Here is a 24,224-nt window from a genome sequence, read left to right on the forward strand (position 1 = left end):
CTGCGCACTGAAACAGTCATGAGAGATTATCTACATCAGTGGTCTCTTAAACTTTTGTTTCAAGATTCCTTTACACTCTTACACTACCAAACACTCCAAAGGGCTTCTGCTTATACTGAAATACTATCAATATTTGCTATCAGAAATTAAAACTGAGAAATTTTTAAATATTCACTTAAAATTATAAGTCCATTACACATTTTCAGAAATAACACTTTTTAAGAAAATTAACTATATTTTCCCAAACAAAAAACTGTACTGAGTGGCACGGTTTCACATTTTCTATAAATATCCTGACTCTCCACCTTAATAGAAGCGAGGTGGATTCTTCTATCTTCTTCTGCATTCAATCTGTTGTGATTTACTGTTTCAGTTAAATTACATTTAAAAAAAACTGGCAGTGAGTGGGGTCAAAACAAACAAACAAACAAACAAACCCCAGTTTCATAAAGATATGTGTTTGGAAAAGTGGGGATGATCTTAGCCTTTTCAGGTAATTGTAGATATTCTTTGATACTACAGCAAAACTTAATAAACAATAGTTTTTTTTAACGGCTAGTTGCAATTTGGCTTTGAAACCGTATCACTGAACTTTTGTATACTGTTATACTAAATTCCACTGATCTATGTTGCCCACCGAATGGCCCCCTGACCCTTGTAATGCTTCTGTAATATCACTGGCCATTTGGAAAATACTGGCTCATGATGTAAACATTTCATTATAAAACATTTTTTTAAATCATGTTATTATCACCACCAATCTCATCAGAAAAATCTGCAGGTACTGACAAAATGTCAGGCTCATTGTGATAGATACAAGTTTTCCTAAATTCTAATTTTTGCTTGAAAGTCCAATAAACCACGTGAATTGTTTTCCTTGAAGCCTCATTTCTTCATTTGAGAGAACGTATCTGCCAAATACTATCTCAATATCCACAGTTTCCCTGTCTAGAGGTAAAATAATTTTTACTGATTCATCAAAGATATTCTTCGTTGGTTTTGTTTTTTTTTTAAGATTTACTTATTTATTTTAGAGAGAGCAAGAGAGAGCGTGCACGAGCAGGACAGGCAGAGAGAAAGAGAGACAGGATCTGAAGCAGACTCCACGCTGAGCATGGAGCCTGACACGGGGCTCGATCCCATGACCCCAACACCATGACCCAGGCAGAAACCAAGAGTCAGCTGCTCAACTGACTGAACCACCCAAGCGCCTCAAAAAAGATATCCTTAAGTAAAGGTGAGTTTTATTCTCTTTTTTTTTTCTTTTTACCAAGAGTGCTGACAGTTAAGAACATGAGAAGTACGAGTACTGTTTAGTGACACAGTTCTGGTTTGTGCTAGGATCCCAGCAGTTACACCCACCATTGTTTGTGCACCATCAGTGCAAATCTCAACACAGTTAAAGAAAAAAAAAAAATCTCCCTATGACCCGATAAGGGTGCACGAACCACATTCTAAGAACCAAAGATCTAATCCAACCCTTTCATTTTCTCCATGAAGAATATGAGGCCAAGAAAAACTCTATGATTAGCCAAATCTCTCCTCTCCAATACATTTATGTGCAACCATTCAGGACTAGAATCCAGGGGGAGGCTCCCAATTCCCAATTCATTGTTCTTTCTGTCACATCACACTCAATTTAATCTAACTGGAAATAGTATGATGGGGGGGATATTATGATTTTTAAAACAACTCTTTATGGTTTAAAAAGCAAGCAAGCAAACAAATAATCCTTGTATGTCTGGATTTGAACTTGAGAACACTTTTAAACACAGTGAACTGAACAGAACTTAGCTTATTAAGCAAACACCTTACTTGGAGGCTTCAGAAGAACCCATCTACTGTCCTAGATTTTAGACCAGAGGTCAACAAACTGGAGCCAATGGGCCAAATCAGGCCCACCATCTGTCTTGATAAAGCCTCTGAGTTAAGAATAGTGTTTATGTTTTCAAATGATATTTTTAAAACCAAAAGAATAGTATTTCAGAATATGTGAATATAAAATCAAATTCAAATTTCAGTAACCATGAAGTTATACTGGCATCAGCCATGCTCCTTCACGTGCCGCCTACGGCTGCTTTCACGTTAGGGCAGAGCTGAACAGCTGCTGCCTCAGAACCACATGGCCAGCAAAGCCTAAAAAACTGACAGAGAAAGTGTCATCCAGACAGCATATCATCATTATTTAAGTACAGGAATTGAAACCACCAGCTCAAAACAACTAAGTTACCAGGAAATTTTAATCTACCCAGACGACATGGCTTCAAATGAGTATTTCCTATAGTACGGGTTCAGCTTAAATCCAAATAAGTAGGAGAAAAAGTTCAAATATATGGAGTTCTTGTCAACCAAATGCTTTTTTAGGATGTGAGAATAAACCAAAACAACCTACCTCTTTCGTCTTCAGTGGTATATCTCCAAGGTACACCTTGTACATCTTATTAATGATGGCAGGATTATTCCAGTCAATCAAGCTACAGAAGGTTTCAACACAGCTTGTTAAAATCATTTTTTTTGTTCCACTTCAATTATTTCAAAAAATACATAGCCCCAATATTCGTTACCAAAGGAAAATGTCAGAAACAGACAAATGAACTGAGCAACTGACATTGTGGAAGAGAAGGAAAGGGTTTTAGATCAAAGTTCGTTTTTAAACAGAAATACAGTAGGTCACCTATCCCCCCGATTCAACAGCTCATTACATCCACGGCCCAATCTGACACCCACACAAGAAAAATGGACTGCCCTCCACTCTCGGGGCCAGTGGCATGGAGCCGTTCTGACAGAGCAGAGCTACAGACACTTGTTCAAAGAGAACATCACTCTCCTGTTGAACCACCTGGAAACCCAAAAGTGATAAGGGAAGTGACCAAAATATATATATATATATCCTTTAAAGCCCCAACCCTAAGCAGCTGGCAGCCCAGCCCGTTTCTCCGCCACTGCGTCCCTGTGATCCCCAGCCTCCCCCTCTCCCTTCTCTGCCAGCACTCGCGTGCGGCCTCGTCACCTAATTCTACACAGCAGTCCCGCTGCCATTCGTCCCTGAGACTTGCTCCTCCCTGGGCCCCACTGTCAGGTGAACGAGAACACGACACTCGTCAGCGCACGGCACCCGGCCTCTGCAGCAGCCCCTCCCGGCCATTCCACACCCCCAGCAACGCTGCAGTCCTGCGGGGCACCCCACCAGTGAGATTTAGCCCTACTATCTCCTCTGTGCCTTCTGACACCGCTTCTGCTTCCGAGCTACGCTCTGTCCGTGCAAACACACTTTCTGATGCTGCTCCCACGGGTTTTCTGACCCAGCTCATCCACCTGCCCCTCCTCAGCCACAATTCGGCCAGCCTCGAAGATGTCCCACCGTTCTGTGTGAGCTTTTATTCACCTACACTCCCCTCAGATGACGGCTGCTAAGTAATCCTCAAGCTCCACCTTCGTTTCCCTTCTATGAACACGGCAGGTGGAGAGATTTCTGACAACACATACACGCTTCAGTAAAACTTAATCGTCAAAACAAACTAAAAGCTAATAAGGAGAATTTTCACTGTTGCTTCTACTTTTCCCCTTGCCATCTTTCTAGTTTTTTGATCCCAGGTTTGTTGTGAAAATTCAGAAATGTACAGAAATGTATAATCTGTATACCATATCCCTCTCTATTCTTTTCAGTAACCACTAACTTTGGTGTACTTTTTCTAGACTTCTTTCTTAGGCACGGAAAATGGGCGGACGGTATAGCAGGTAGGTAGGGAAAGAAACAGATCAAAAGACATGCATCGCTTGAAGAGATACTTCAGGATTCTTCTTTTAACAAAATGGGAAAATATCTACATATTGTTCTCAACTTACTTTTCACCTCTCATTAACAATGTTATACTCTTCTTACGAAAAAATGCGCACTTGTTTTAACAGACAAAACCAAAACGAAACTAGAATACTTCGACACCACATTTATATTTCTAACAATCCAATCCACTATATGGTGTAAAAAATGGGGCCAGCTCAAACACAATGAGAGGTTTTAAAGAAAGATTTTTTTGATACTTCAAAACCAAATAAATTCTTTGAAAGGGATACCAGGAGGATGCAGTTATAAGCAGCATGAAGGAATTTCTGACTTTGGGGGGGAGGGGGATGTGAAAGCACAGCCCAGTCCAGCTTTCTTTTCCCACAGAGTCCAAGGCCTGGCAAGTAACGAGAGTTTTCTGCACTCCGTCAGCGAGAAGCATGACCAGAATTAACTCCAGGACAACATGCTCCTCTCCTGCCCTGGAGCGTACAGTGCTCCCAACGGCCCCACACGTGCAGTGTGCTTATGGACATGCAGCCACACTACCGAAGACACAACGAAGTTATCTTACTTACTCAGTTACACCTACTTCTACCGGAAAAACTACAATATATGCACTCCACTGCCTTTCAGCATGTTATTACATTAAGCATTAAAACAAATGAAGAATATAACTCTTCTATAACTGTGATAGTTTTCAACCAAGTAACTTCAATTTCTTGTGTTGTTTTTCAGTCTCCCCTCATCTCCTGTTTTAAATCAGGACACATATTATTTTGTGTTCTGTTGTATTCACTTGCCATTACTTGGGCACAATTTACATGTTGCTTTATTACTTTCAAAATTATTTTGGCAGATATATATATAATATTCCATACAGAGACACAGAGTTAATTCACTAAACTATTTCCCTATAGTGGAAATTTGAATTTGTTTCCATTTTTCTTAAAATTACAGGAAATGGTATAATGAGCAAATCTATAACATTCTTCTAAATATAATCTTTTTCTTTTGAATGACTCTCTTAGGATAAATTCCCAGAAGATTTACATAAAAGATTATAAATATTTTTATGATTCATTACATACTGCAAAGTGCTTTCCAAAAATTATTTCAGTTTATAATGCCAATCAACGGAATATAAAAACAGCAGTTTCAACAGAAACTTAAATAGAGTTTCAACTGTTACACAATTTTATTTACCAATGGGTACAAACTGGTACACTAGTGTTTCATTTTGCATTGATTTGATTTCTCACACGAAATATTTTCTCTGAACCTATTACTAGTTGTATTTCCTCCTGTGTGAATTAAGATCTATTCAGCATTTCTTTTCATGGGACCTGTTTTTTACTGTATTAATCATAACACCAACATATCTTTTATTAAAAGCAATCTCAAATGGTTTGACACAGAGGAAGAATCAAAAGTGAGTAACTTCTGGGTTGTGACATTCTTCTTAACACCAGTTCTTTAAGTCCATTTACCTAGCTGACAAAGGTCTCACTTCTTACGGTAACTCTAATCCATTACAGTGTTAAACTGCTTTTCTGAACAGCTTTTCTCCTGTCTTATACTGAATCCTGCTCCTAAGGAAATTGTCTTTATTACAAATTAGGTATATTTCATAATCTCATAAATTGAATGTCTCATTACAGAAAATTCTGAAAGAATAAATATGTACTGAGTGAGCTTTGACAAATATGGCCTCTTTTCATTTTTTAAAGATGAAAAGTAAAGGATTTTACCTTTGCTTGCTTTTCAATTCTAGGTCCGCCGCTGTCGCTACACTGTGGCGTGTGTCACTAGAAGCAATCACCAGATGGAGAACAGCCTCGAGTTCGGGCACCTGCTCAGCTTCGATGAATTTCACTATACCCAACTTGCACTGCAGAGAAGCGAAGGGAGGGAAAAACAGCAATTAGAGAAACAAATACCACCAACCAAAAATTAATAGTAGTAACAACAGCAGCTGCTCCTGTTTAGGCTTACAATGTGCAAGGGAACTGTATATAATATATACTCATGACTTCACTTAACCCTCACAATCTAGGACATAAGTAATATTATACCCATTTTTCTGATGAGGAAACCAAGGCGAGGCTTAAGAGATTAAAATATATAGTAAGTGATGAAAAGATTCAAACCCAGGTTTCTCCAACTCGAAGACCATTATGATACACAGCCTTCCTACTGAGGATACAGCCTTTCTAGAATGATAAAGCCTTGAACTGAAGTCCAAATTTGGAGCCTGCAGGTAAGACAGTGGTACATTATGAATAGAGGGCTCCATGGATTGTCGACAGTTCAAGAAGAACTAAACCACATTCCATAGAGTTCCACTCTATTGTTAACATATTCATTCTGTCCTCAATATTCTTAGAGACTGAAAACAATAGGATTTCAAACACACTCTAGTCAAGGCAAGTGAAATTTTAACCAAACAGTATTCAATCTAATTGAATGGCTAAAATGAAACACAGACTGAAGAGGGATTCTAATTAGAACTTCATGCAATGTGAAGGACCTATGAATTTCACAACAAAGAACTCCATTTAGGACAAATATACTCGAGAACTATCTTTACCTTTAAAATCAGTTACACAATAGTTCTTATGTATATGAATCAAGATTCTGAGAGGGTTTCTAATTACTAAATAATAACAGATGCAATTTAAAAAGGTATATAAACAGATCATAAAATGCTTGCCTTCCCTCTCCTTGTTCAACACAACTTAACTTGTGGCAAGAGCTACAAGAGAAAAGACTCAACCATTTACTTAAGCCACAGAAGAACAGTTATGGAAACTAACTACACAAAGATATAAACAAAAAAATGTGCAAAGAGAACAGAAAACAATACTAATGTCCATTAATAGGAGACTAGTTAAAATCTTATGTGGTTTACACATAATTTTACATAAACATTTAAAAGGATGACTTTAAAAAAAGCCTTATATACTGTTAAATGAAAAAAGCATACCACAAATACTGTATTATATGTAAATGTATGTAAATGTAATATGTAAAAATGTATTGCATAAAACTGTATTTATATATATACACATACAAACACACATACATAGAGCAGGTTGTCGACGAATGACAAACTAGGGCGGCAAGATTCCAGGTAATTTTTAACTTCTCTTTATAATGTTCTGTACTACTTGAATCTTTATATTATCATAACTTTATCATTAGAAAAAATAAAAACCATTTTTATTTAAATAAAAGCAAAATTTTATTTCATCCTTGAAACTAAATGGTTCATTTAGATTCACTAGATGATAAAACTGACAAAAAAACATGGAGAGGCCCTTAAAAATTAGCAAATAATTACCAACAGGAGATTACAACTTAATGTTAACGATTATTCTCCAGCACCTGGAGCTTGAGCCCTCAGAGAGGCCTAGATTCAAAGCCTAGTACTAGAAGGGAGACCAGGGTACATCTCAAAACCTCAGTTCCTTTTACAAAATGGAACAATTGCTCCACCTCCTCGGGCTGCTGTGAGGATTAAAGGAGACCAGGTATTCAAAGTGCTCATTGCACTTTGGCACCTGGCACATTGCTCACACCCAGAAGAGAGGCTGATACCGCTATTTACCTTGCTTTCTTACTTACACCATGGTTTGAGGAGGGGAAAAAAGATCTACAAGACATGACGTAAATCTAATCAAACATAACCCTCGCTGAACAAATCACTCTATAAATTTGCGGGTAGAAACAATGCCCCACTTGCCTTTTGCCCTCTCCTGGGGAACACTGTTTTTTGATCAGTGGTCACTTATATTCCCAAAAAGAAAAGGCATCACATCATTTAGACCTCCATGGAGAGAGAAGGGAAGGATTGGAAGACTAACCCATGTTGCTTGAATTCCAAAATAATTACATACTGATCTCATCTGTTCTTCCCTGAGGTGCCTGATGACACAGACACAGTGAGACAACTTCTCTGGAGAGCACCAGTCTTTTTAAAAAGCTGCTCAGAGAACATCTGTGCCCTGTTTAAATCCAGAATAAAATGCTTAATGCCAATTTTTAAATTCCCAGCAAGAAATATAAAAGGCAGTCATGCTTTTCCCCCATATCGTCACATGTGAGTAACAGGAGTTCCTCACTTTACACAACATGTACAGCCCTAAAAAGCGGAATAAACTGAGATAAATTGTATCTTAACTGCACCAAAACAGCGAGATGATTATTAAACCTACACTCAAAAGCTAAAGTGAAAGATGTTAATCACACTGTGTTTCTAAGCGGGCTGGATTTTACCCTCGAACTGTGGACGCAGTGAAGAGCACTGCCCACTCCTCCCTTTCCCTGAGGCTTTAACAACCACCACGATGAGGAGCGCACATTACGTCAGTCGGTCGTTGCAGAGCTACTGCACTAGCAAGACGGAACACACGAGAACCACGGGAGACGCGGCCAGCCTGCTGGGGAGCGGCCATCATGCACACACAGTGATACCTGTTCCAACTGTTCAGGTGTCCACGGGTTATCACCAATAACTCGCTTAGCTGCATAAAAACTCATTCCTGGGGGAGGCTGGGGTATTCCAGAACCTCCCCCACTACTGGAAGAAGAACCCTGTCCTGAAGATGAATTTTGGCGACTCTGGGATTCATTTAACACATATCTGAAAAGGAAAGAGAAATTTAACCTCCCTATTAAAACACATTCATAAACACATACATGCACATTTAACACATTCAGTTATATATTTTTCTGAGAGATTTGTTCCAGAATACTTGAAATTAAAATTTTATCATAAAGAAAAATTCTGAAGATATCTAAAAAAGGGTATTTACATCTTTAGCAAATTAACCATGAGAGTCCATCTGTTCAGCTTAGTTACAAATGAACTATTACGGTTACCAACAATGAATATAAATATTTTGCTCTCAATCTATAAATAACTATTTAAGAGCCACTATGGACCTATTACATCTTGAGTTTTGGGTTGACAAATACGGAGAAAGATTAGTTGATTGTAAGACGGGTTAAAAAAAAAAAAAAACATGACATTATTCTATATCCAAAGCATAGAACATTTTTACAGTCATTCCCATTTCTGTCAAGTTGCAATTCACCTTTAATTCTCCCTATATCCCTGCATTAGAAAACCCACTGAAACCTCCAAACCACTTACCACATAAGTACATAATGCCCCAAAAAGGAAAACAAAATTCAAAAGCACCCAAAGACGAAAAGTCATAACAACTAGCTTTTCCCATTGTATTTTCAAAGTCCTTTGTAGCTACTTATTTATTAATTTCCCATCCTATTTTCATTTTTAGCTTCTATAGATTAAAAATAAGATTTCTGGTTAATTTGTTTTGATCCAGTTAACTTGGTATTTCTCATCTACAAAATGAAAATTTTGAAAAAAATTTAATTCAAGTCCCTTCAAACTCTAAAATTCTATGCTGATGAATTATCAGACTAGATACTAAAATGAAATACCCATTATAATAAAAATTAACAATAACACTTAGATCCTGATGGTATAGTAAATTATTTCACATTACTAATATGCTATATCCATTCAATCTTAAATCCGTCTATTAAAAAAAAACCTATTAAGAAATCACTTTAATATTTTTATAAAAATAAGGCCAATTCCCACTGGTAAGAAAAACTGGACTGAGTACATTTTGTGCCAAAGTTAAATTTGGATTTGGTAAGAAAAACTGGATTGAGGACGTTATGTGCCTAAGTTAAATTTGGATTTCAAAGTTTATTTACCAAAGCCATCATCACCTGCCAATTCTGGCTGCCTCCTGATTTAACAACTATAAAAAGGAGGTTTTCATTTATTTCTAAGTTAAAGCAAGCCTGGTGGCAGTAAGTAAATGAATCAGTAATTACTGAACAGCTAACATTATGCAAAACACTATCCTAAGCACAAGAAAGAAGAATACGAGGAGGTGTAAGATTGAGTCTCTGCCATCTGGAGCAGGTTGAGATAATAACACACGTATGACAGCATTTGACATATTATCACATGACAAAGAAACCACCGAGAAATAAGAAATGATAGGACACATACTAGAAGTGAATAGATAGAGGTGGTGGAAGCATTTCAAGGTCTGGAAAATAAAGCCACCAAACTAGAGGGGTAGGAGGGGAGCAAACTAGAAAGGAAAGAAGTTGTACAGCGTGAACCCTCTTGTGTCTGGATGGGGGGACAGAGGATAGGAGGCTCCACATGCTAAGCTTATAGTACATATTACACTTTTGATAGGGAAGAAACATAATGAAAGCAGCATTTTAGAGAAATATCTCTGGCAGCAAGACAACCTAGAAAATAAGTAGCCTAGAAGCAGATCACAACCTGGGCCACTGTGCAAGGGACCAGAGCTAGATAAAACAGCTCTTGACTCCAAGGAGTCCCCAATCTATTAGGGAAGATGACAGGTCAGCAGTATGATAAAAACACAAAGTGGCAATACAGCTGGATGGTTAGTGTAATAAGGACCCGGAATAGTGTCCTCTGCCAGGGCAAGAAATTTAGTCAGAGACACACACAGCTGACATCTAAGCTAGTTTGAGATGCTTTTTCAAAGCAGCTGCTTTGGCTGTTGTTTTCTTTCTTTCTTCCCTTCTTTTCTGATGGGCAGGCATTCTAAGCAGAGAGAACTGTATTCTCTTAAAACATGAAAGGCAAGGACGTAAGAGCACATGAACTGCATGAGCCTATGTAACGACTGGAAAATAATACCCCAAGGATTTTAAGGGTGATCTGGGTTTTAAAAATCAGGGATCCCTGGGGCACCTGGGTGGCTCGGTCGGTTAAGCAGCCAACTCTTGATTTCGGCTCTGGACATGATCTCAGGGTCATGAGCTCAAGCTCCCCACCCCCACCCCACAGAGGAGTCTGTCCTTCTGCCCTCTCTCTGCCCCTCTTCCCACTCAAGCACAAGTGGGTACTCACTCTATCAAATAAATAAATAATCTTTACAAAAATAAAAAAATAAAATAAATAAAAATCAGGGATACCCCTGGCAGTGTAGAGTTTTGGAGAGGAACAGCGGGTGAGAAAATCGTGACGAGAGCTGAGCAGATGAAACCAGCCCACAGCGGGCAGCAGGGAGAGTGGTTCCGGAACGCGACAGGGAGCAGAGGGGGGGTATTATGGGACTGGTATTAGCTACAAGGAAAAGGAGAGCTGGAGGCAATTTATAACTGTACACCAACATGGCCAAGAGAATCATCCAGCACGGACAGCAATTAAAGAAAAGGAACTATTTTTATGGGGAAAGACTGATTTCAGCTGGGACAGGCTGAGTCTGAAACCTAAGAGCAGCTCCACACCTGTAAGGTCAAGAGGCAGTGGGGCTGGGGTTTAGAAGAGGTCAGGGCTACAGCAGAAATGAAAATCTGAGACATATCCATTTTCAAGTGAAAGCTGAATCATTTAAAATAGTATTTAACCCCACACAGTGAAAGCAGTCAATAACAAGGTCGTTGGGTTTTTATTTTTGAACCTACCCATAAGGCATCAGAAGGACATCTAGCATGAAGTCCAAAAGCAGCTGCACAGTCTTTGGTTTCTCAGCAAGATTAAACGGAGAAGCTGATTTTGATGATTCAACAGGGTATTTCATGTGAAAAAGGGTTGGTATTAAAAGATGCATTAAGCTGAAAAAACAATTACATTTATTGCAACTACTTTAAAAATAAGGTTTTTATACATGCAAATAACAGACAAAACAAAAATCACATAACAAAAAGTGGCAGGTGTAGCAAGGGCCATGCACTTTCAAAACCACCAATTTACAAAGTCCTAATCTAGGAACTGGCCTAGCTTTCTTTGTTATTGAAAACCCAGTATAGTGAGTGATGACTGCCATTTATAGCCAATCTGGCTCATCACCAAAAACACCGGGGGGAAAAAATGTACATAATATGCCCTCAGCATCAGTATCTGACGTTACCAAAGCAATTTTCTATTAAACTTCAGGTATACTTCAACTTATCACATGTTCTTTCGATAATTTTTTTCTTTTCCACGATTAAGATAAAGTTATTCTAAAGCTAAAGAAACTAATAACCGATCATGTTAATATTTTGAATACAAAAATTTCCAATGGGTGAACTTATGTAACACAGCTTTAGTAACTGCTTCTTTCATTACACTGAAAACTTCAAAGAGTGCTTCTACTGTTTATTAATTTTATTTGTAAAGATCCATACTATAGTCTCTCTTTTAGAAATACACGTGCTCTAAAAACCAAAGTAAAACCATCTTTTAGGTCCACCTTCCCTCCACAGCTCCCACACTCTTCCTGATGCCGCTCACCACGACCAGGCTACGCTACGCAACTTTGAGCCAAATCCGAAACTAAGGGTATTATCCAAACCTTTTCACCCTTTCAATGCCCATGTGAAAATACAAACAAGCGATCTGTTCCTTAAGAAAACTGCTCTACAACTTCCTACCCTCCAAGACAGAAACGTTTTTGATGAAAAGCACTTTGTAACTAACCTGTGCAATCACATGAAATTAGTCTCTTCAAAATAACTGACAAAATAAATGCATCTAGACTGAGAAACACGCTGCTAGTTCTGCACACCTTCCAGCATGCTCGCATCACGAAACCTGATAATCACCAAAACAGTAACACTGAGGTAACACAGAAAATTCAATCATTTGTCAGCCGAAAGAGCTCAAGCCTTCGCATTAGCCTAAAACCAAACGTGTGACTCTACGTTTGCAAGGTAGCTGCTGACGCACGCAGGTGGGAGAGAAGGGAATCGGGGACCCCATACCTGTCCTGCTGTGGCTGAGGCTTCCCTTCCATGGCAGTAAGAAGCGTAGGGGCCAGTTCACACTGTTTGTCCACTGGCAGGCGAGGGTAGCCCATCTTAACATAAATTATAGTAAAATTCTAACACAACGGGAGAAAAGCAAGTGAGCGTGAAGGAAATACTCCAGGATTTCAATGCAAACACACAGTTGATAACTTAGGGAGTTATGTTATATCCAAGAAATCACATTCTCTCTCCATATGCTTATCACCTGTGTATGACAGCTTGATCAACGATATCTCAGGAAGAATTCCAGCCCTACTTACTCAAAACGCTTGCTTTAAGATGGGCTTCATGTGAGAGCGCATGACCTAATCTAAAGCACTCATGCACTCATGCATACATGTATCAAACGTCATGTCTTTTCACTTTAAATACACACAAATTTATCTATCAATTATGCCTCAAGAGAGTTGGGGGGGCGGATAAAACATGCAGATATGCAATTTTCGCTGAAAAGAAAAAGTCACCATTTGGCCTGTCTGAAGCTCCATACTACACGTTAGCATCAGAGCTCTCAGCTTGTTGCACTAAGCCTTTCAAGCGAAGAGGGGAGCACCTGTGAGATCCTAGGCTGCCGCTCCCCAACTGGTTAGTCACTCCAGCCACCCTGGTACGTGGCAGCACTCCGGTTCCTCATTCTGCTAACTGACCAGTGGATGACGAGCCAAGGGAAACGGAGTGCTGGGGGTATTCTTCTATCCCTAGAATCCGTATGAATGCTTCATTTTAAGCAAATTCAAATGCGTATCTGGATCTATGCGTAAGATAAAGATTTGCTTTTCTAACGGATTCTTCACTTTAGAATAGGCTTCATAAGGTTATTCTTTGGAAGACATTCTACTTGGCAGTTTTATCGGCACACAGTGTTTCTATTTGCTTGAACATTCAAGAGATTCAGCCTCAATGCTAGGAACAACAGGGCCACAAAACGATCGTCTGACATCACACGGCGTCCACATTTTTATATATCTACGTTTCATGAAGATGACAATTTAATAGGAACATTTCTTACCAGAATACTTCAGTATTCTACTTTTAAAAAGGATACCTTTCTGAATGTATCATAAACGGACAGTTTTTTAAAATTCAGCTTCCTATCCTTGCCATTTGCCCTTTCTTCTTCTTCTATTATTGCTTATTCATGCCTATGCTGCATAACCCTTTCTTCTCTCTGTTCAGACTGGCCTCGTACAACCTTTTACCAAAGATCAAATCACTCACTGCTTTATCTATCAGCAAACCTGAGTGGTCATTTCACCAGCCTTCCTTTTGCCCAATGTAAACGACCACGCCTTATCCTGCTCCTACCACTTCAGGGGAAAAACTGTGTGTCATTTGAAGAAAAACATCTCCTGTTTCATTTAGAATTAGTCTGAGGTACAATTCTAAACTTGCCCATATACTGATAACATCTACTAAATGTCAGGAGAGAAAACTCACTCTAAGTCAGAAATATTCCAAGAGAACACTCACTGTGACAAAGGAAACTGCAGCAGGGTCCTGGTATTGAACCAATAGTGTTTCTACCGGGAGCTGTATTTTGGGGCGGCTTTTTATACGCTTATTCAGGTGGACCAGCAGTTCCATCACCTAAGACACAGAAAGATACAAACTGAAATTATTGATACCTTTAAAACAAATTCACTTCTCAACCGTTACTTAATTTGATGAATAGCAGCTACTTTGTTCTTTTCAAGGACATAAATGTGACATCCCAGAAAAGGAATTTACAATATCAGCGTCTTGTTCCAAAATGCTGTGTCCCCAAAGCTGGGATCCCATAGGAGCCTATACTGAGGCACAGCCCCCCAGAACCTCTGTGACTGAATGGCTGCAACACACCATGCCACGAACGAATGTCTGTGTCTCCCCCAGACGCATCTGTTGAAGCCCTAATCCCCAGCTGATGGTTTTAGGAGGTACTCGGGTTTCGCTAATGTCATGGGGGTGGAGCCCTCACGACAAGACTGGTGTCTTAATAAGGGGATGAAGGGATCAGAGTCCTGTCTCTCTTCCCCTCATGAGGATGCAGCAGGGAGGCTGCCCTCTGTCAACCAGGAAGGTCCCTCCATGAGGAACCAGACGTGCTGGCACCCTGACCTCAGACTCCCAGCCTCCGGAACGGTGAGAAATAAAGTGTTGTTTAAATCACCCAGTCTGTGGCCTTCTGTTACAGCAGCCCAAATGGACTAAGACACACTGTGAACGTGACAACACGAGAAAGAGACAAGATACTGTGGGTTTCCAGAAAAGACAGACTCTGCCAGATCAAGGAGGACTTAGGGAGGAAGTGACAGAACATGGAAATCCTGACAAGCAGATGAAGTTCCAAGCAGAGAATCAGTTAGAAGAAGGAACGAAGTCTAAAAGAATGTAACATATTGCATGTGACTGACGCACAGAGTGATAAGAGATAAAAGCAGAGCCCAGATTATAAAAGGACTCAGGTAAAATGCTGGAGAATTTTTACTTTATTCTGAAGATCATCTGATTCTACTAAAGCGCTTTAAGTAGTAACAAGCTTCCTCTCCTTCAAGTGGGAAAAGAGAGAAGAGAGACCTGCAAGTCAATAATTCCTGTGGGTGGAAATCAAAATCCAGAGGCTTATGTCAAATGGCCCCGATCTTACTCTAAGAGTGAGATTATCTTGCTACGAGAGAAGTAAGAAACCGAGCATTGAAAAATAACATTTTATGGGTGCCCGGGTGGCTTAGTCGGATAAGCTTCTGCCTTCGGCTTGCGTCGTGATCCCGAGGGTCCTGGGATCGAGCCCCACGTCGGGCTCCCTGCTCAGGCGGGAGCCTGCTTCTCCCTCTCCCTCTGACCCTCCTCCTTGCTTGTGCTCACTCTATCTCAAATAAATAAATAAAATATTTAAAAACAAAAAAAAAAAGGAAAGAAAAGAAAGAAAGAAAAGAAAAATAACATTTTAGAAAGCCTCACCTGAGAAAAGGATTTAAGGTATCTGTTCCAGAGGGCCAGGCCTACACTATTCTCCATCATTTCTGAAATGCGTGCTCTAGCCTCAAAGCAAGTATTAAAGAGAGTTATAGTGGGGCACCTGGGTGGTTCAGTCAGTTAAGTGTCTGACTCTTGATTTTGGCTCAGGTCATGATCTCAGGGTGGTGGGATCGAGCCCCATGTGGGGCTCTGTGCTCCGCAGGAAGTCTGCTTGCCCCTTTCCTTTTGCCCCTCCCCCTACTCGTGTGGGTGCTCGGGCACACTCGCGCTCTCTCTCTCTCCCTCTTAAATACATCTTTACAAAAATAGTTGTAAAATAAAAAATGAATAAAATAAAAAAATGAATCATTGACCACTACATTAAAAACTAATGATGTACTCTATGTTGGCTAACTGAACATAATAATAAAAAAAAAATTCTGCACCTGAAAATAATACTACGGTGTATGTTAACTAACTGGAATTTAAATAAAAACTTGAAAAATTAAAAATAAACAAAAAGAAAATTAAAAATAAATAAATAAAATAAAATCTTTTTTAAAAAATCTTGATGTGATAGTTACCCAACTTTTGGTGACAGTATTTTCCAGAATCCTAAAACAGGAGCTGTATGGTATCTTGCTTTTTTAAAAAATTATTTTGCTTAATAATTGGCAACAACAAAAGTTCAAATGAATCCAGAGCAATAATGAAATGTGAATTTTAAGAACAACAAATCTATAATCTAAGTCTGTTTAATGAATAATAATGAAACACGTGACATTAATCAAACAGTTTCTGTACAGAACACACTTCTGCATAGCCCTTTGCATTTCCTATCTGATTCTCACAACAACCAGAGAGATGGTACTATCACTCCCGTTTCACAGGTGAGGAAGCGGAGGCTCCGGGGACTGAAGTAACTTGTCCAAGACACTGAGCCACCAGGTGGCATAGTAAAGGTCTGACTCCAGAGCCCATCCTTTTAACCTTTCCAACACTGACAGTCGAGCTCAATTCATCCGAAGTGTCTGTCACCGTGAGACAACCTTGGAGCCACTGATACCTTACCGAGTCCTAGAAACTTGCATTACCACACATACTCATCTCAACTTCCTAGCTGTCCAGACCTAAGACACAGCTGACTGACAGGGAAAAGAATCAGGAGGAACCAGGCTCAGAAAACAGCCCTGTTCTGACAATCGAATCTAGGCTGAGTCCTGGAAGGACTCTACGGGAAGTCATTATTAGTGACAGACAATCATGCCCACAATCACACTTTCTTTTTATGATAATTTTTTTACTTTAAATAAATTAATGACTTAATTTTCTTTTAACAATATTAGCATATTAAATATTGATTAATTTCTTTTTTTTTAAGATTCATTTATTTATTTATTTGACAGAGAGAGACAGCCAGTGAGAGAGGGAACACAAGCAGGGGAAGTGGGAGAGGAAGAAGCAGGCTCCTAGCGGTGGAGCCTGATATGGGGCTCGATCCCGGAACGCCGGGATCACACCCTGAGCCGAAGGCAGATGCTTAACGACTGTGCCACCCAGGCGCCCCTAAATATTGATTAATTTCTTAAGTTTGGTTATCCACTATCAGAAATCCTCTATAAACCCATTAAAAAAAAAAAATCAACTGACCCAACCTTCCCCATGGACAACTAGGTAACTGTTAACCTATCAGCAACCCTACAGAATCACGAGCCTCAGGTATATAGTATTTTGTCTGTATCAGTTCTTACTACTCGTGCATTTATATTCATTTATTAATACGCTTTTTAATTGAAGTATAATGCATAACTAAAGTGTGCAACTGAGAGTGTGGGGCCCAATAAATTTGCATAAACACACTAGAACCACAAAAGCCCTGTCTATATCCCACACCCCTCTGCTCACCAGCCCCTTTTCCCCAAGAGTAACCACTACCCTGACTTCGAACACCATTTTTATTTTTTTTATTTTTTTAAGGTTTTATTTCTTTATTTGAGAGAGAAAGTAAGCAAGAGAGAGCACAAGCTGGGGAAGAGGCAGAGAGAGACAGAGGGGCCGAGGCAGAGGGAGGAGCAGACTGCAGCGCTCGATCCCAGGACCCTGCCGAAGGCAGACGCTTAACCGACTGAGCCACCCAGGTGCCCTCTGGCACCATTTTTAAATTTCTGTAAATGGAACACATAAGATGAACTCATGTGTCTGAATGTTTTATTTGACGTCGTATCTGAGATTCACCCGTGCTGCTGCTCGTAGCGGCAGCTCACTGTCACTGCTCTAGTAATGAAATACCACGATGTATCCACTCTCCTACTGACAGACATGAGATGATCTCCCGTTCAGGCTATTACAAATAATGCTGCTATGAACACTCTCAGACATGCTTTTAGTGCACACAGATACATATTTCTGTTATATATACACTCAGGACTGGATATTCGTCATGGAGCACGCTTATGATAAGCTTTAGAGTATTTCCAAACAGTTTTCCAAAACGGTTATACTAACTTGCACACCTACCAGCAGTCTGCGAGAGCTCCAGTGCAACCTTGTCAGTACGTGGTATGGTCGGTCTTCCATTTCTAGCTAGTCTAATGACAGCCCACAATTTAAAGTTGGCTATAAAGTAGACTTCTACATAACAAACCTCATTTTCCTTAAAATAGCAAATGTACTCTAATGATAAGTCACCAGAGATCTCAAACTTCTATTTCTCTTTCACTCAATCTGTCCACAAATTACCAGCTACCTTGCAGGACATCCTCGTTAAGTCTAATGTGCATCACGACACTGACAGGAACCCAAAAATTACACAACTGAAAATCAATACAAGTTTTCATCAATCACAAAATTTTACATATTGAAACTATTTATACATGAGCTTTCAAAATGCTGCCCACTGGAGTCCCTGTTTCCTCTCCCCAATGCCTGACCTCCTATCACTCCCACCACTGGGTGCGCTGGGTGGCCCTCAGCTCCCTAAAGGCGTCCCACACTGTTCCAGCTCAGGACATCCACACGGGGCCTGCTGTGTCTTAAATGGTCTCCCCATCGCTCTGTCTGGCTACTTCCTACATACCACACAGGCCTTCCTAATGCCCCACATTCCGTTTAAATCAAGTGCTCAAATATATTCTTTCATAGAATCCTTTTCTATCTTGGCATTTATTACAATTTATAACTGGATACTATCTGCCTGATTGTTTAATACCAGTCTCCCCAGCTAGCTGTTTCTTTCATTCACTAGCACGTCCCTAACACCTGGCATATACAGTAGCAAGCACTGAGTATTTGCCGAATGAATGATGAGACAGAAGACGCTACATAAGTAAGCCGAAACCAACTCATGAAGGGCCTTTTATTATACCTTGCTCCCTGAGGGTAACAGAAGGCCACACAGGATTTTTAAATCGGATGGTGACAGGATCCAATATTCAGCAAGGTAGGGTTAACAACCGGCCTGTCAAATACAGTGATGAGAATGCCCTGTTTCTTCCTGCAAACACAACAGACGTTCTTCAAGAAGATTCTTTGTCCAATGAACCCAAATGGGGCCTCAGAATCCCTCTCGGGGCAGACCTCCAAGGAGCCACTGCCACACAATCAGAATGGCCCAAGGGACGAAACCTGCTGACAGCTCTAAGACCTGAAGGTCTAGTATAAATACACCAGACTAACGAACTATTTTAAAAATGAAGGGGGCAAATGTTCCTTGCAGAACATTTAGATTAAAAAAGAAAATCTTCAGAGGCACCTGGACGGCTCAGTCAGTAGAGCATGCAACTCTTGTCACAGTTGTGAGTTCGAGCCCCACACTGGGTGTAGAGATTACTTAAAAATAAAATCTTAAAAAAAAAAAAAGAAAGAAAGAAAGAAAATGTTGGGGCACCTGGGTGGCTCAATCAGTTAAGCGTTTGCCTTGGGTTCAGGTTATGATCCCAGGGTCCTGGGATCGAGCCCTCCCTGCTCATCAGGGAGTCTGCTTGTCCCTCTCCCTCTGCCCCTCCCCCCACCAGCCCGTGCCTTCTCTCTCGCTCTCTCTCTCAAATAAAAAAATGAATCATTGAACACTACATTAAAAACTAATGATGTACTCTATGTTGGCTAACTGAACATAATAATAATAAAAAAAAAATTCTGCACCTGAAAATACTACGCTGTATGTTAACTAACTGGAATTTAAATAAAAACTTGAAAAATTAAAAATAAACAAAAAGAAAATTAAAAATAAATAAAATAAAATCTTTTTTAAAAAATCTTGATGTGATAGTTACCCAACTTTTGGTGACAGTATTTTCCAGAATCCTAAAACAGGAGCTGTATGGTATCTTGCTTTTTTAAAAAATTATTTTGCTTAATTTTCATAAAGGTTGTATTCAGAGTCTGCCGATGCTAAAGAATATTTTTGCCCCGTTATCACCTGACTTTCATATTGGAATCAAGGGCACGGATTTTAGATCAAGCTTCCACATATTCAGAATAATTATCTCAGTTATATCATCTGGCAATGATGCCAAGTATACAGTTGGTACTAAATGCAGCTGTGCTAAGCATACAAAAGCTACTTTTAAATCACGAAGGCTGGTCCCAGACTCACTCTCCATTTTGAAAGGCCACAATGAGATCATGAACCGAGATTTCAATACTGAGAAGAAAACTCACTTCATAATATATACCCATTTACTCACCATTTAATTCACCCAACTGTCCCAACATGCTTACCTTTTTGCGTACGCCTTCTTGGGTGCTGGACAGCTTGAGCAAAACAGGAGGAAGGAATTTAGATATAATATTCTGTAACTGTTCATCTGTCTCAGCATGGCCAAGTCGTAAAAAGACCCGTTCAAGCTGATCTATAATACAAGAAGAAAAAAAGGAGAACTTAACAAATCAAACATAACCAAAACTAAGTATTTTTATAGCTTCATCCTTTTTCTGTACTGCAGACCATTCAGTCATGATTAACCACAACTAGCCCTGCATGCAGATGACTCTGACATACTAGGAAACAACACTAAAAAAGGTTTACTAGTTATTTATACTTTCTTACAACTGTCCTGGTCATTTAGCCGCTAGAAGAGAGGAAAGCAAAGCCAAGAATAGCAAAATTCTCTTCCACAGACAGTTACTCCTTTCTTCTACAGGGTTTGTATACTGAGAAGAATACAAAAATGGTGAGGAAATCTTCTAGATCTAGCTAGCAGAGGGAAGGAGCACTTTCATCAGCACCGGGGACAATAACTGGTGAAGCCACCTTCCTGATGAAGTTTCTCCATAGACAGAACCACCGCCCACTGCTGTGGGGGTTACCTAACCAGAAAGGGAGAGACCAGTTTCACCCGAGAAAAGTCTCCATGAGGGAAACATGTTGAACAGCACCACCATGATGCTCTCAGCAAAACCCAGACTGTGACAAAGTACAGAACAAGTAGCCAGCACATTCCAAGGGAGGGGAGAGGTAGTCACAGGGGAACCTCCAATTGCAAATGCCTGGGTTATTTGATTTTAAGGAACGACTGTTCATTTCTTAGGTGTAATAATGGTATTGTGGTTTATGTTTGTTTTTAAAAGTTCTTATAAAAATTATCACTGGTGATCGAAGGGGCTTCTGGGGGGGGCTAGAAATGCCCTGTATTTGCTCTGGATGATGGTTACAGAGATATATACGTTGACAAAAATTCATCAAGCTCTACACTTTCATACTTTCTACTCTATCATACCTCAGTTTAAAATTTTATTTAAGAGAATCTTTATTTTTTAGAGATCAAGACTAAAATATCTACAGGTGAAATACTATAATTACTGGGATTTACTTGAAATAACCAAGAATGTACTAGAAATTTGCTAAGAGAGTAAATTTCAGATTCTCTCACCACACACACAAAAAAAGATAACTATGTGAGAAGATGTATTAATTAGCTCGACTAATCATTTTACATGTACATATATATCAAATAATCATGTTGTATACCTTAAATATCTACAATTTTTATTTTTTAATATAAATACATAAAGTAATAGCCTCATTTGGGTCCTCATAAAAAATAATAATCAGGGGCGGAGGGGTGAAGAATGGGGAGAGGCCATATAAATGAAACCAAGATTGGCCTCTAATCGATAACTGTTCAAGCTGCAGGACAGATACTGAGAATTTGTACTTTTGTGTATGCTTGATATTTTCCATAATTTTTTAAAGACACACACACACAGGGGCAAGCCATTCTGGCAGCAGCAAGCACACCCTGCACCCAAACCTTGATTTTTAAATACCATTCTCCAAAAAAAGGAATGAGGCTCCTCGAAAAACTGATGGGTTCTGGGGCCGGAGCAGTGAAAAAGCAAGAGGAACCTGAAGCACCTTGTCGTGCTAGAAAGAAAATGGGCCCTGGAGCGCGTCAAAGGTCCAGGAGGCCCCTGAAAGAGTTCCAGTATGGCCAAGGCTGGAATGACTTGAGGAACAAAATAGCAGTATTGGATTATAACCCAAAGTATAAAATAAATCTATGTGAATCCATGCTGATGTGAATCAATGAGTAAATGATTAAATTCACTGGGGGAAAAGAAACACATCTTTCTTCTAAAAGAATTCCAAATAATGTATGTAGATAGTTCCCCCTGCAGGAAGTACGGCTTCATTTCTGCCTCCACCCTCTCCAAGAGGGGGCACTAGATTTAGTGACCTTGCTTCCAAAGAACGGAAACAGGAAAAAGGGAAATGTGAACTCTACAGTGAAGACACTTGATAGTAAAATACTACCTTTACCAAGTGATGAAAGTTAACACCATGACTGATGTCACGTGGCTATCATGATCCCAGATAGGATGTGACAAGAAGGGCACCGCACCTCTGTGATGGTCTTTCAAAAGCCCCCAGACCCCCTCAACTAATTATCAGTAAAATGACTAGAAAACCCCTAATTGGAAGAACTTGTACAGGATACCCGGCCAGTACCGCTCAAGGCTGTCAAGATGGTGAAACACAAGGAAAGACTAAGACACTGTCACAGACCAGAGGAGACCGGGAGACAACTAAGGCCCTGGGTTAGATCCTGCAACAGAAGGAGGCCATTAATGGCAAAAAGTGGTGAAATCCAAATAAAGTCTCAAAGTTTAGCTTTTAAGATTAATAATAAAGGAAGAGAAGAGTAAGGAGGAAGAAAGGAGGAAAGGCAGGCAGGATGGCTGTGAGAGTAGCAGACCAGATGGTTCTAAGTGATTCGAAGTGCGGATCGCAGATCCATCTGTAATATTGGTGCCAGTCCCAGGAGGCTCTGCCCCAGAGCCTCACAGATGTCAGGCAGCAAACACTGCCCACAGATTTCAGCTACAGAAACGATGGAGGAATTGTTTTGAGGAAGAAGGCAGAAAGTTAAATTCTTCGTAACAAACTGACCTAGAGAATCTGTACCGAACGATTAAAAAACCCAGTGATATCGGTCTCTTTGGTTTTTCATACAACCGTTCGGTTTCTTCCTACGGATCCCCAGTATAGTGCCTAAACTTTCCTCTCTCCCTCACTAGAAAAGAAAATGTAGCATCCTAAATGCAATAAAAGTGTTGATGATGGGACTATGGCAATGCCAAAAGGGCACCAAACATCATGCGGGGTCCCTCCAAAATGGGCCAATGTACCTACCAGAGGAAGAGTTAAAGCCTCCCACACCCTTCGAGGAGGATCGCTGTAACACTCCTATGCCATCTTTACATACACCTTTAAATTAAAGGTAATTAATCATGTTCAAGCTTTATGAAAAGAAATGCAAATAAGTGCTGATAGAATCAAGTACTAAATTTATCAACCTGTCAAAGCTAACAAAATAATAAGTAAAGCGTTAGCAATAGTATGGTCCCTGAATCCTGTTTTGAGAGGCACAGAAAGAATCTGAACTCTGGGGGTGCCTGGGTGGCTCAGTTGGTTAAGCGTCTGCCTTAGGCTTAGGTCATGATCTCAGGGTCCTGGGATCCAGGCCCACTTCTCCCTCTGCCTCCCCTACCCCCTGCTCATTGCTCGTGCTCTCTCTCAAATAAACAAAATCTTTAAAAAAAAAAAAAAAACTGAACTCTGTGCCCTTACCCAAACCAGGAAACAACCTCATGAAAGTGACAAGGCAAATCAGGCCTGGGACCCCAAAAGTGTCTATTCAGTAACAAGAAGGATTGTAACCAAAAGTTCTGAAAATTCAAAAGGAATCCAACACTCAAATTCATCTTTCACACAGACTGAGTTTTCAGTTGTAGGAAGCGAGATCCTCTGGGTCATCACACAGTATCTGAGATAATGGCAAACACTACTTCAGAGTCAGAAGCGAGTTCCACCCTCTCCACAACTCCGACATTACTCACTGTACACAAACTTACATCAAATTATTTTCACTTATGAGAAAAAGACATTGCCATAACCTCAGATAATCACTGTTAAGTGTGGAGAACTATTACTTCCTGTTCATAAAACTAACATTATTTTAACCTAAAAACTGGAATATGACATACACTATTTTACAGTTTACCTTTCTTTTTCCTTTTGATTAATACAAGTCCTTTACCAGAAACCTTCGGAGGAATATATGTCTCAGAACTTTTTAGATTTTAGAATGATAATACAGTGTATATACTGTGTATTTCAAATAACCCTATCCATCCCATGGTTCTAGAGCAGTCCCTGTAATCAAATACATTCATA

At 39.8% G+C, this 24,224-nt stretch overlaps 1 protein-coding gene across 11 annotated transcripts in view; it reads right to left on the reverse strand.

Moving 5' to 3' along the window:
• Positions 1-24,224, reverse strand: part of ECPAS (Ecm29 proteasome adaptor and scaffold) — a 95,395-nt gene that overhangs the window by 50,939 nt on the left and 20,232 nt on the right. For 10 of the 11 annotated variants that reach the window (XM_026506023.4, XM_044386730.3, XM_026506024.4 and 7 more), the window contains 7 exons: positions 20,267-20,397; positions 14,081-14,197; positions 12,566-12,684; positions 11,285-11,434; positions 8,261-8,429; positions 5,536-5,675; positions 2,393-2,474 (listed from right to left, as the gene is read on the reverse strand). In XM_026506023.4, coding sequence (XP_026361808.1) covers positions 2,393-2,474; positions 5,536-5,675; positions 8,261-8,429; positions 11,285-11,434; positions 12,566-12,684; positions 14,081-14,197; positions 20,267-20,397 — 908 coding nt within the window. Of the gene's footprint in view, positions 1-2,392; positions 2,475-5,535; positions 5,676-8,260; positions 8,430-11,284; positions 11,435-12,565; positions 12,685-14,080; positions 14,198-20,266; positions 20,398-24,224 lie in introns of those variants that run through there. The other variant, XM_044386731.3, reaches the window with a different exon arrangement.

This window comes from Ursus arctos, unplaced genomic scaffold, assembly GCF_023065955.2.
Source record: "Ursus arctos isolate Adak ecotype North America unplaced genomic scaffold, UrsArc2.0 scaffold_18, whole genome shotgun sequence".
Taxonomy (NCBI): domain Eukaryota; kingdom Metazoa; phylum Chordata; class Mammalia; order Carnivora; family Ursidae; genus Ursus; species Ursus arctos.